At 34.6% G+C, this 12,673-nt stretch overlaps 1 protein-coding gene across 1 annotated transcript; it reads right to left on the bottom strand.

Annotated features, from left to right (window-relative positions):
* Positions 1 to 929: 929 nt before the first annotated feature.
* Positions 930 to 12,408, bottom strand: LOC117106013 (tRNA N(3)-methylcytidine methyltransferase METTL2-like). The gene is made up of 8 exons (XM_033247328.1): positions 12,184 to 12,408; positions 9,927 to 10,018; positions 8,244 to 8,574; positions 7,503 to 7,563; positions 6,424 to 6,563; positions 4,236 to 4,342; positions 4,051 to 4,116; positions 930 to 2,854 (listed from the first exon to the last, which is right to left on the bottom strand). Exons 1-8 carry the CDS (start codon positions 12,369 to 12,371, stop codon positions 2,703 to 2,705), a joined length of 1,137 nt encoding a protein of 378 aa, XP_033103219.1. The 5' UTR covers positions 12,372 to 12,408; the 3' UTR covers positions 930 to 2,702.
* Between the last annotated feature and the right edge of the window lie 265 nt (positions 12,409 to 12,673).

The raw sequence follows: 12,673 nt of genomic DNA on the forward strand, positions 1-12,673 counted from the left end.
AAGTGTTATCCAATAAATATTGTATTTTATTGTATTGCATGATATCATAATGACTATTTAATACAGTTTAGAAATCAAGTAATATTAATATGAATTATTGCGTATGAAGGCATAATCACATGTAGAACCTAAGTTCTTATTTAGTCCCTTAAATATTTATTTTAATAACTGGCGTTGTCTGCAATTAGTAACCAAACTTACATTGGGCACATACCAATTCACACAAGATACATAGCACTCGGGCTCAGCCTTAAGAACGGGGCCATTCTCAGTCAAAAATCTTCCAGATGTTGTCTGTTCAACGAACTGTACACACCCCCAACCACTACCACATTCGACTGGTTTCTATGGCGATGGGAATGCATTGGCTCCACTGCTTGACAATCAATCGCATTTTCATAAGATGTTGTCTATAGAAGTTTAGGATTTATAACGGTTTCTAAATAAAACAACAATTTAGAAATATATATACTGTATTATTCTTAAAAATTGTCTTCTGTATAAATGATGGTGATGACTCAAACTCAACTTAAACAACATCTGTCCACCGAATGAACAGTTGGGTTGTAGTAGCATTGCGCATGTGTAATGGTCCTTTCCAGAGAGCCAAACTTAACAACTGACCAATCAGAAAACTGCCAGGAATATGCGCGTGTCCAACAAATACACGTGCTGTCCCACATGTTGCGCATGCATTTTGAAAAATTTAGAGGGACAGGAGGGGCAGGCCAGATGGGCCCCCTGTGAATCTTAGATTCTATGCACATGTTGACGTACACTTTCGCTATATTTTTGTGGGGACTAACAATCTTCAAGTGGTGGTGATGAAAGTTCTGTTAAGCTATGTTGCGCATGCATAGTGGAACTATCAGAATAATAAATTAGCTGGAGGAAATGCATGACAGAGTGCTCAACACAATCTCAAAGAATTTATATTCAAACTAATAATCTTTTATTTCATTTGTATTTCGAATATTCATTGAATACCATTGCAAAACAGTACATCACACTATGTTTTGTATGCTATCACCGATATGTTCATAAACATTTTAATTTTTAGCATTCTATAATCACTGCACGGTGACTACATACATTCAGTTTATTCTTTAATTAATGCATCATTCTTCTGCCTATTTTTATGTTTCTGTTTTGTTTTTTTTATTACATCCAAAATGCTAACAAAGGTGCTGCATCCTGAATCTTACAAATTAAATGGTGTTGCATCCAGGATTTTACTACAGGTGTTGCATCTAGAATGCTACCACTTGGTTTTTGCATTTAGGATCTTATCTGGCATTGGATCCTAGATTCTACAATTAGGGTCAGTGGTGGGTCCAGGAATTTGAAATAGAGGGGGCCCCATGGAGAGACTTCAAGATGTTTTTTAAACTGGTCCCGATGCTCCTGTAGGGAATTGTGTCGATAATTCAACATCTTACAGCAAGAAGTGATGGTTGCTTTAATACTTTGATTCTTTATTTTGGACTCGTTTGTGAAAGTAATATCTTCCATTGCTGCAGAAGAGAAATAAATGGACTACGCCAAAGGAAAACATCATGATACATAACCTTGTACTTTTAATAGAAGAGACAACACCTAGAGGTGTACAGGAATAAAGATAGCCACGTACGAAACGTAGCTGTTATAGTCAACAATAATACAGTATACTTAAGCGACAAGTTGTAAAAATCTGTATTGTATACTGATCCTCTATAGCTAAAGTTTAGTGTAAAATTCCCATTCAATTTTAAAGGGGGGTTGTACTGTAAGAGATTTCTCAAGGTATTGTAGATGGCAAAATATTTTGTATGTTCTCACATGATTTTTAGTGGCATTCTGAATGCGACAGACTTACTCAGAGAGAATCAGACTGAATAAAGTTTACCATAGCGATAATTATATGTTTTTTGTGGTATTATCTATTGTTTTCAGTCTAATTGTGGCGCTCTACTAACTCTAAACAGTTGATTGTGGAATCAATGACAGAGGGTCTAGACTACCTCAGCCCTACCATGGCTGTGGTTGATGTAAGAAAATTTATGATTATTGCACCTCTAGATGGACAGAAATGGCACTCTCAGACTCTAAATTTGAGTCAAATTTTCTTCTTTTTTTCTCCATTTTTTTTTTTTTTAACTTTGAAAAATTTAGAGGGGGAGGAGGGGCAGGCTAAATGGGCCCCCTTTGAATCCACCACTGGGGGTTACATCTAAAATACTACCAGTGGTATTGCATCCCAGGATATCAACACTATGGTTACATTCACAATGCTACTACAGTAAATGTGTTATATCCAGGACACCACACATGGGTTGCATCCAGACTCCACCAATGATGCTACCTAAAACCATAATTCAACCACTGGTGTTGCATCCGTGATCCTACCATTAGGGTAGGTTTGCATGCAGAGTACTACCAATAAGATTGCATCCAGAATACTACCAATAGTCTTTCACTCAGGATCCTACCAATGGTTCCATACCTAGAATGCTACAGATGGTTCTGCATCCAGGATCCTACAAATGGTTCTGCACTCAGAATCCTACAAATGTTTTTGCACCCTAGATGCTACCAATGTTTGATTCCTGTAGCGTTACTTCCAGAAACCTTCCAATGGTGCAGTGTCAATCACAATATTAATACGGCACCTCTGGCATCCATTTGCATTATATGAATTTTGATTCTTTTGAGATCCTGCAGTATCAGGTTTCAGCAATAACTGGTTTTCTGTATTTGCATTGTAGCCATACTCGATACATTGTTAGTTGACGCCCTCTATTGACTTGCAATCTCTTGTCAGTGAGATTTTGCTCTTCAACTAGACCAGCTTTAGTAAAAAGTTCTCGCAGGTTATCTGATAAAAAAAAGATGACAAACACTTCATTTTGGTCAGGATTTCATAATAAATGACACATATATACATAATAATGTATTTATACACACAAAATGTAATAGGCGGAAAACACAACAAACAACACAGTGGTGGATTCCAGGCAGGTAGAGCTGACCCGGGCCCCCTTCCCATGAATTTTTCGAAATTATTAAAAAATTGAGAAAAAAGGAAAATATTAATCAAATTTAGGTCTGAGAGTGCCATTTCTGCTCATTTAGAGGTGCCATAATCATAAATTTGTTTACATCAGCCCCAACCATGGTGGGGCAAAAGGTCGTATAGACTCTCCACCTGTAAAAAAGTCCCTCCCTGGGCCCCTCTATTTTGAATTCCTCTGGATGCGCCGCTGCAACAAACCAGATAATTCAATGATTAAATATTAGTAATTATATAACAGAAAAGGGTTTTGGCCAACAATAATCCTCTACATATAATAAACAAGATAAACTAATAGAGAAACAAATGTTATGATCGCATTATAAATATCCCTTTAATGAAAAGTTCCTTATCAGCAATGGTAATGCCAGAGATTTTCCGACTAGGGGTCCAACCTATTTCAACCCACCACATTTGTGACAGAGATGAGCAGTTTAAAAGTAAGTACATGTAACTGATTGGAAATGGCACTATCAGAATGTAAAAATACTTTTTCAAAGCAGTCTTCCCCTAATAAAATGATTGGATCCTTCCCCAATGGAGGTCAAGGGTTTCCTTGACCCATCACTGGTGCTGCTACTGCTTATCACTAAATGTAAAAAAATAAATAAATGAAAGAAAGAGTGCTGAATTATAGGCACAAGTGATGTGATCGTATTAAGCACAGCAATTCCAATGGAAAGTTCCTTATCAGTTGTCTGAAAAAAATACTTCCAGTGGGAATTTAAACTCCAAACTCTCACTGTCAAAGAGAGTGTCACAGAAGCCTGTGGGACAAATTCAATCTAGCCAGATCACTCCCTCACACAACTGATTTATGCCCTCACAATGGAGCTGTGTTAGCCTAGAGAGAACTCTTGAAAGTCAAAATGAGCAACATTCAGCATATTAAATAAAAAAATAAAATTACAGTGTACTAATAAAAATGTATTTTAATATCAGTGCCCAAGCAGCACAATGCAATACCCATAAAAGAAACCATAAAACAAACAGATATGTACCTTGAGTAAAAAAATAAACTCTGGTTCCATCGCCACGTACATAGAAGTTCTCAGACAGACATCGTCCTACAAAAAAACAAATTATACTGCAAGTTGAAAAACATATATAAATATTAATGATAATATTTCATTATTACTAAGGTAATAGAAACATGGGATACTTTAGCTTGAATATTTCATCTTACCTTTTTTAAAACGTAGTTGAGCCATATCATATCTGCCATAATCTCTTAACAATATCCGTCCACCAGGCTTCAAATGTCTTGCCAATCTATTGATGGTAGCCTGCATTCTGCAATGAAAAATGACAAACAATTATTGAAATAACAAAAAAAAATTATTATATTAACAGAAAATTATAGCAATAATAATAGCAATAAAAAAATTGTTGGAAAATCACCATTGAGAGACTGTATATACAGTCAGTACATTAGATATATCGGTCATGTTTGCAGAGGGCCAAGTACATCTCTTAGCAAAATTGATGTTATTTGCTGCTCCAACCAGGCGCTACTACCGTGACCCCTGGCTAAAGATATCTCGTATAATATTAAGCATAGAAGTTAGGCAAGCCAAAGCCATTACACAATCAAAAGAAAAACTCAACAAACACCTAAGTATGCTGTTTAATGCTGAATAGGTTTTCGGTTTAAGCTCTACGATGTAGAAGAGGAGGATCAAATAAGTAAATATTTATAAGTGATAAAAAAATAATATTAATCATCATCATCATATAAACGCTAATCGTATTTTGACATTAATATTAATATTAACAATAATTATAACAACAACAATAATAATAAATAATAATAAAATAATAACTTTATTTAATAAAGCGCAAGACAATATCCATTAAAAATGTTCACCGGCGCTGTACAGAATTTTAAAATATACATAGGCCTACATACACTTTAAACATATACATACATAAGAAATATACATTAAAAGCAAATAGAAATGTTTGAAACCAATAATCATCACAAAAAAAAAAAAAAATATGAACATTAATAATATTTATTGGAAAAGCTAGATTTACACTCATAACTCTTTTCAAAAGTTCTGAATATGTCAGAGAAATGTATCCACAAGGTAATTCATCAAGTCCAGTACCCAATAATACACATTTAATAGTAAAAATGCTATTTTGAGTGTCCTACCCTACAACACCAACAGATGTCACCTACATCGAGACCAGTATAAAAACTGAACCCTTGATCGTGGATTATTAGTAAAACACCATACTACATAAACCATGCAGTGTGACCAATGTTATAAATGAACCTGTGAATCTGGATTATAAGCAAAATACCATCCTACTTAAACCATATGCAGTTACCAATGTTATAACTGAACCTGTGAATCTGGATTATAAGCAAAACACCATCCTACTTAAACCATATGCAATGTGACCAATGTTACAACTGGGAATTGCAAGCACAAAGAAATAACCACTAAACCACAAGAGTGAAAACAGAAATTGAACACATGATCCTTGGATCATAAGTACTGTGCCTTACCACTAAACCACAAGCAATGAGGTCAACATAGGAATTGAACCCATGACTCAAGGTTAAGATGCTTGCCTTCCAATCACAAGGTCCATGGTTCAATCTCAGGAAAACAAATGTCAGGATTTATATCCCAACCAAAAACAACACTTTAAAAGCCATTTAGACTAAGGGTTATAGATCTTTGGGTGAAACATTTTCAATGTTGATCACTTGCTCCAACATGTAGGCTGGGGCAAAATAAGTTCCACTACTGGATGAAAAATACTAAGAATTACCATTAAGTTTTCATTGGAATTGGGATTTAGTCCTGCATCTCAATTTTCCCACCCCAAGACTGTTTTGCACCCCACCCCCAAGTCAAAATGGTGTTAACACGCTGACTGCCAGACCTTTTTTAAAGGTTCCTTCCCATGTGCCAAAACAAGTTTACATGTACAAACATACTTTTTTTGAAATTTAATCTAGTGATATATATTCAAAATGATGTGTCTAATAAATTGGCGAAGAAAATTTTAGGGGGTGTGTAAACTCGTCGACGGCACTGTAATAGCACTTTTTTCCAAGAGTGAGTTATCTCATCCGCTTTTTTCATGGGTTGGTATATGTTCAAAGGGCGCACCCAATTGTGCCGCTCGAGTGTACTACCAGCAACATTACACAACAAACATACTCATTTGTACATTTTGTCCAGGTGTGTCTTCCCCGAACTACCAGCCGTTGAGTCTGTGGTTCTACAATGTATAACAAAGAAGTTATGAACACTAGAATGTTACCCCGATTTTGACGAGTATACTCGTCCTTGGCGCACTCAGCAACACCCTATATAATAAGGAATATAATAAGGAATGCTTTCTACTGATACCTTTCTGGTTTGATAGCTGACAGGACAAAAATCATAATGATGATGTCAAGATTGTTCTCAGGAAAAGGTAGTGGGGTGTCAACATCAGTGATATCACAAACAAATGCATGGCACCTATCAGTGTTGTAATCTGCATGCGCCTAGAAAAAAATAATATGAAATATAAGCTACAAATTCCTATAATACACAGTCTTAAAGCCGGAAAATCAGCAGACAGCAGTGTGTTGTTTGACTTGACGGTTTAACACTTTTTCATTAAAGGAATTTCAGAATTCAGTAGAACCCCTATTAAAGGGACACTAACCATAAATGTGAAATTGTCCCCTTAATAAGGGTTTTTAGCATGTTTTCATACAACGATGACATAGGCCTACATTCACAAGAATCAGTTACTGTACAGTAGAATTGGAACTAATTTATAGAAATAATTTTCAATGTTCATGACAAGATTTATTTTTTTTTTAAATATTGAGCTTCCTCTTGGATGAATGTACTGTAGCATGAATATATAAAGGACTTAGAATTAAGGATGCGTTGGTATTAGAATCCTATATGAAAGTACAAAAAACAAAGAAAAAGAAATCCCCATGGTTAAAGGTAGTTTCACACCGAATCCGAATTCAGTTCGGCGAACGTTTTCGATTTGATGTGAATCTACCTTAAGGGTCAAAAGTGACAAGATTGGTTTATACAAAGTAACACAAACAGTAGGCCTTTACTGATGTTTGCTCAAAGGATTAGGGGAGAACATTCTGGTTTAATGCTCAAAAGGTGTCAAAATATAAAGTTGAATGAATTTTTCTTATTTTGAGACTGCTGTAGTTATTAAATTAAGTGTCTCATTAATAGGAATTATTTGACCACTTGGCACACTCAAAAAGTGTCCTCATCCCCATAATAGTTGTGTCACCTTAATAGGGGTTGGCCGTAATGTCAAAGAAATATTCCCCCTCATAACCACTTCACGGAAAAGTGTCTCCCTTCCTTAGGGGTGTCCCAAAGGAGGGGTTCTACTGTACTTACAATAGTTTCCTTATAAAACATTAGCAATCATGCAGCATGTTACATCTTATTCTTACCTTTACAAAATCAACAGCTATTTCAGAAAAGTCACAACAATAGAGAAACAGCCCATCATCACTGTAATATAAACAAATGATTCTCACTATTCCACAACAAGCAAGTACGAAACAAATGAATACAAATATATGACAATTAGAAAAGCCAATAAATAACCTAAGTTGCCAAGGTGCAGTGCAAGTTTACACACCTATTTTACTTGACTGAATAGACCTTTCGGCTAAGCCCAGTCCTTTGGATATTGTTGCTAAGGTCCCACAAAACATACGCAAACACATGTGTTTGTGGGACAAACACATATGCTTGTTACGCACGCATATTCCGGGTTCTGATTTGTCAGTTGTTAAGTTTCATTGGCACTCCGAAAAGGATTATTTCTCTATGTGGTGTATTTTATGGGGCTTGCCATGCCAAAACCAGCATCAGTGACAAAAACATACAAAGAAGTCTTTTTAATACACTATATTCATACTATACTCTCCACATTATAAGCTTTAAAATGATAGGTCGTTTACTGGAATTGATTATACTATTGCCAAAGTTATGAGTAAAAGTATTACGACTTTGCTGTACTAAAGTAAACAATACTACCACATTCCTATTCCAATTACACCCAGTTTAACAGTTAGTGCCAGTATGCTGGTTTTGGGAACACAACCGTCATATTCCTACATTTCATACTCAATGGGTCAAAATATCTTCTGGATGGTGTTTGTAGGATGTGTAAAATTTGTTCTTACTTATTCGTTTGAAGGATTGGAAACACAGTGTTTCCAACACCACAGCCAACTTCAAGCATCCTAGTCCCTTTTACATGCCTTGAATCTCTATCACTTTTTGGTTCACACGTTGTTTGTACATCACCAAGTTGGCTTTTTGTTGCTGGTTCATTTTCTTCATTTATGGGCGCTGGTGGTTCATCTATGGGTTGTTTTACTCTAGTTGTTTCATCCTCTTTTGGTGCCAATTCAGGAAATTCTGTAAACAACCAATGGCGATCCTTGAAGAACCGATTTTGATGTTGTGAGTAGAACTTGTCCCAGAACTTTCCTGCTTCTCGTTCGTAGATTTCTAGTAATAAAAATAATAATGTTAAAATATAGTTGTATATACCATGAAATGAAAATGAGGCATGTTGTGGCGAAATGGTAAAGTTGTCGCACAGTCTAGTATTGAGTAAATGAGCTATAAAATATGGAAGCTCAAAAAATTGATAAAAAATCCAAATTTGTTTTTCACTGCAGGTCAACAGTTTAATGTCTTATTAATCATGTCCCAAAGTATTAATTGTGGAAGTGGTTAACAAATTGTTTATTTAACGTTATTTTTCATTGTTCATTCTATTAAACAATGTATGCACAAATAACTTTGAAAGGCAATTACTCAAAATCTTGTTTATCTTGACTCTAAGAGTACTGTACTTTCATTTTCCAATAACTTAGGTTTAAAATGTCCAATATGAATGAATGACCTCTCATTTTAAAGATCACATACTCAGGTATTTGAAAATACCAATAACTTGAATTTCAATTTTTGCTACAACTTAGCCATTTTGCCACAACATGCCTCAAATATCTGAGAACCTGCAACTACCACTGGGGTACTTCAAGAGGACTAGGCATTTCGCTCTATGTAGCTACCAGTGTTTACTGTGCTCTGTGACTGGTGCACGACCTTGTAAAGGCCTAGGCTAGTCTTCGAAAACAAAATGCCAAAAAAAAAAAAAAAGACATGTCTGGAAAAAATGAAATTTGTTCAGGCAAGGCTGCTGGATGACTCCCAGTGAAAAGTTGCGAGACATTGGTGGCGCTGTTTAAAAATAGACCGGATAAAATTGTGTATAGAACTTCAGAATTGAAGAAATCTTAAAAACCATAATTGGTTATATTATTTTCTATCATTGTTCAAATAAATTGTTTGACTTTTATTTAATAATCAATAATTTACATTAAAAAAAATCAGTTGGCCTACCCAAAAAGTCAGAGAGAAATGAAGCAAATGATGACAGTTAGGAAAAAGGGAAGGTACAGGAACCAGGTAAGTTGAGGTGATTCATTGCATTTGTATACAGTACATGCCCATTTGACTTAAACCACTTTCAGACAGAGCTACAGTATGTTACTGCAATATTGCGGAAATATTCCTGGCATTACCTTCTGTATGAAAAGGTAACTAACTGTTACCACTATATTGGTGTTATGCTGCGTTCCATCTCAGACCTAGTAATACACTACTGCATATTGCTGTTACAGTACATTCCTGCGTGTGTCTGAAACGGAAGCAGGTGATATTACTGCAATATTACCAGGCCCATCTGTCTGAAAGTGGCTTTAGAATAGCATGTGTCTTTGTAAAATTTTCTCTCACATGAATCAAGTACCAAAGTGGTAACATGTTAATTAAAATAAAACAACATATCTTACCTTGCTTATCCTCCGCTACATACTCATTTGAATTTTGCTTCACTTTCTCTTCAGCTAATTTGATTTGCTTTTCATCCCAGTCAACATTATCCCTATGGAGCAAGAACAACAGTTGAACAGGCTGGTGAAAAGTACTGTATCATTTCAGTCGAGAAGAAGACTTTTTTTTCTACTCTTGGTTGAGAGTTCTAAAGAGAGTAGCTTCACCTACCTTCCTTTGCTCCGTGAACTCGATAATTACGAAAAAAAGCTGCTGTTTTCTATCGGCACTGCCACAGTGCGAAAAAGCTGCTGTTTTCTATGGGCGCTGACGCAGTGCGAAAAAGCTGCTGTTTTCTATCAGCACTGCCACAGTGCGAAAAAAGCTGTTATTTTCTATCGGCATTATTGCCGTAGTGCGAAAAAAGCTCCGATTTTCTATTGGCACTGCCGCAGTGCCAAAACACTGCAGTTTTCTATCGGCACAGGCACTCGAAAAGCTGCTGTTTAATTAATCAAATGGATGTTTTTAGTCAATTATGGCATCAATAATTGGTTAGGTCTAGCCTAGCCTATAAGTATTAATGTTAACATTATATTATATAATTATATTATACAATTAATTATAAGTATTTCTAATTATTAAATATATACATATGTCTAGGTCCATACATAAAACAAACAATAAAACAACAAAAAATATGATTAAAATAGTAATTAATAATAATAATAATATAATAATGATAACAGTGCTTGAATAATACTATAATAATGAATAATAATACTTTAATTGACCTTTTTACAATAGTTTGATTAATGAGATGAATCAGCATATATTAAATCAACTTGCGTCTCTGCAAAACCTGTTTTTTTTAAAATAAGGATGTTATCTATTTTATTCTGTTTTAAAAAATAATCTTATAAATTTTAAGTTTATTTTCTATGATAATTTTATTCACATAATTCATGTTTTCAATGTTAATATGGTTGATAAATAATATAAAATAATAATAATAATAATCATAATCATAATGAAGGTGCTTGAATAATGCTTTATAAAGAATTAATAATACTTCAATAATACTTCAAACAATAGGCCTATTTACGACAGTGTGATTAATGAGATATCTATTGATATTTATAGAAATATGTAATAGGTATATACCATTAATAATGATTCAGCATATTAAATCAACTTACGTCTATAGATGTAAAATCTGATATTTTTTAAAAAATAAAATGATGCCTATTTTATTTTGTTTAAAAAAATAATCTTATAAATTATAAGTTTCTTTGTAAATTCTATAAGATTTTAATCCAGATAATTTATGTTTTCAATTATTTATTCATTTAAACAATTCAGTTTGTCTAACGCTGGATGAAAATGTAAAACAAAACAAAAGCAAAAAACAAAAACAAAAGCATCGCCAAAGTGTTTTTGTGTATGCAAATGCTAATACCATTCGTGATTACCACATTTTTTCATACGAGGCGACGAATATCCGTCGAAATGCTGTATAACTGCAATTATATCTCATTAATCACACTTTCGTAAATAGGCCTATTGAAGTATTATTGAAGAATTATTTATTATTATTATTATTATTATTAATTATTTATTATTATTATTTTATATATTATTTATCAACCATATTAACATTGAAAACATGAATTAGCCTATGTGGATAAAATTATCACAGAAAATAAACTTATAATTTATAAGATTATCAAATAGATAACATTTTTATTTAAAAGTAGGTTTTGCATGGACATAATTTTATTTAATATGCTGATTATTATTATCTCATTAATCAAACTATCGTAAAATTATTATTGTTATTATTATTATTGTTTGTTATTTGGGACATGGGACCAACGGCTTAAACGTCTCATCCGAAAGACGGTGCGCTATTGTAACTTGTATTTCAGCCCTCTACTAGCTAATTGAAACACAAAGAGAGACAGCGATGAGAATTGAACCGGGACCTAGTAGGCCTAGAGATCTCCACGGTTCAGCGCACACACGGTATTTAGTGTTTAGGCCTAGGTGGAATACTAAAGTGGTAAAGTTATATGGGCTAGGGCCTAGGCGTGTCTCTATGTAGGCCTAGTCTAGACTACTAATACTAGCTAGATTCTAAAAGGCCTAGGCTAGTCTACAGTAAGCCCACAGACAGGCCGCCACGCAGGCGAAGGCCCTGCCTTGCACTAGGCTCCTAGTAGCCTAAACCTAGCATAGGCTAGGTCGTAGCCTACGACGACGTACCACTTCACTTACCACGCGTTATGTTGAAAAACCTTGTTCGGATCTGTAAGAAATCGATTTCCAAATTGCGGACGTTTGTCGTTGACTTCTTCAGACAATTGTTTATTAGCCATCATACGGATAATATTTAATGAATACCCGTCATTTTTTGTACGCTTCGCGTAAGAAACAAACGCATTGAACATTCGAGCGGATGCCATGCCATGTCGATTGTCGAGCGGATGAATGAAGGTCGAGCGGAAAAACATATGCTCCTGACCACACCGCTTTGCGGCGCTGTCGTGGCAGAAGTGGTACGAAAAATTAATGAAAAATGAGTTTACTGATATATTTATAGAAGATTATACAAGCTTCATTGTGGTCTTTGAATCATGTTCTTAGGTTGAGTAAAACCAGAGTTAGATCAAACATACTTAAGAGAAAATCGCCTCTAAAGATAAACGACTGATAATTTCTTTTTTTATTTATCAATTTTAAAAATTAGCTTTACAAAATGTGCTTC

This window comes from Anneissia japonica, unplaced genomic scaffold (genome assembly GCF_011630105.1).
Source record: "Anneissia japonica isolate Jap-2015-1 unplaced genomic scaffold, ASM1163010v1 scaffold284860_len1800451_cov186, whole genome shotgun sequence".
NCBI classification, from domain to species: domain Eukaryota; kingdom Metazoa; phylum Echinodermata; class Crinoidea; order Comatulida; family Comatulidae; genus Anneissia; species Anneissia japonica.

What these genes read in the sequence shown, in the direction of transcription:
- LOC117106013 (XM_033247328.1), bottom strand. Translation starts at nt 12,371, where the DNA reads ATGGCATCCGCTCGAATGTTCAATGCGTTTGTTTCTTACGCGAAGCGT. An exon ending in GTTTTTCAACATAACGCGTG is followed by an intron (nt 10,019 to 12,183) that starts GTAAGTGAAGTG and finishes CTTGCTCCATAG; the next exon opens with GGATAATGTTGACTGGGATG. An exon ending in AGTTTATTTTTTTACTCAAG is followed by an intron (nt 2,855 to 4,050) that starts GTACATATCTGT and finishes TTTTTTTATCAG; the next exon opens with ATAACCTGCGAGAACTTTTT.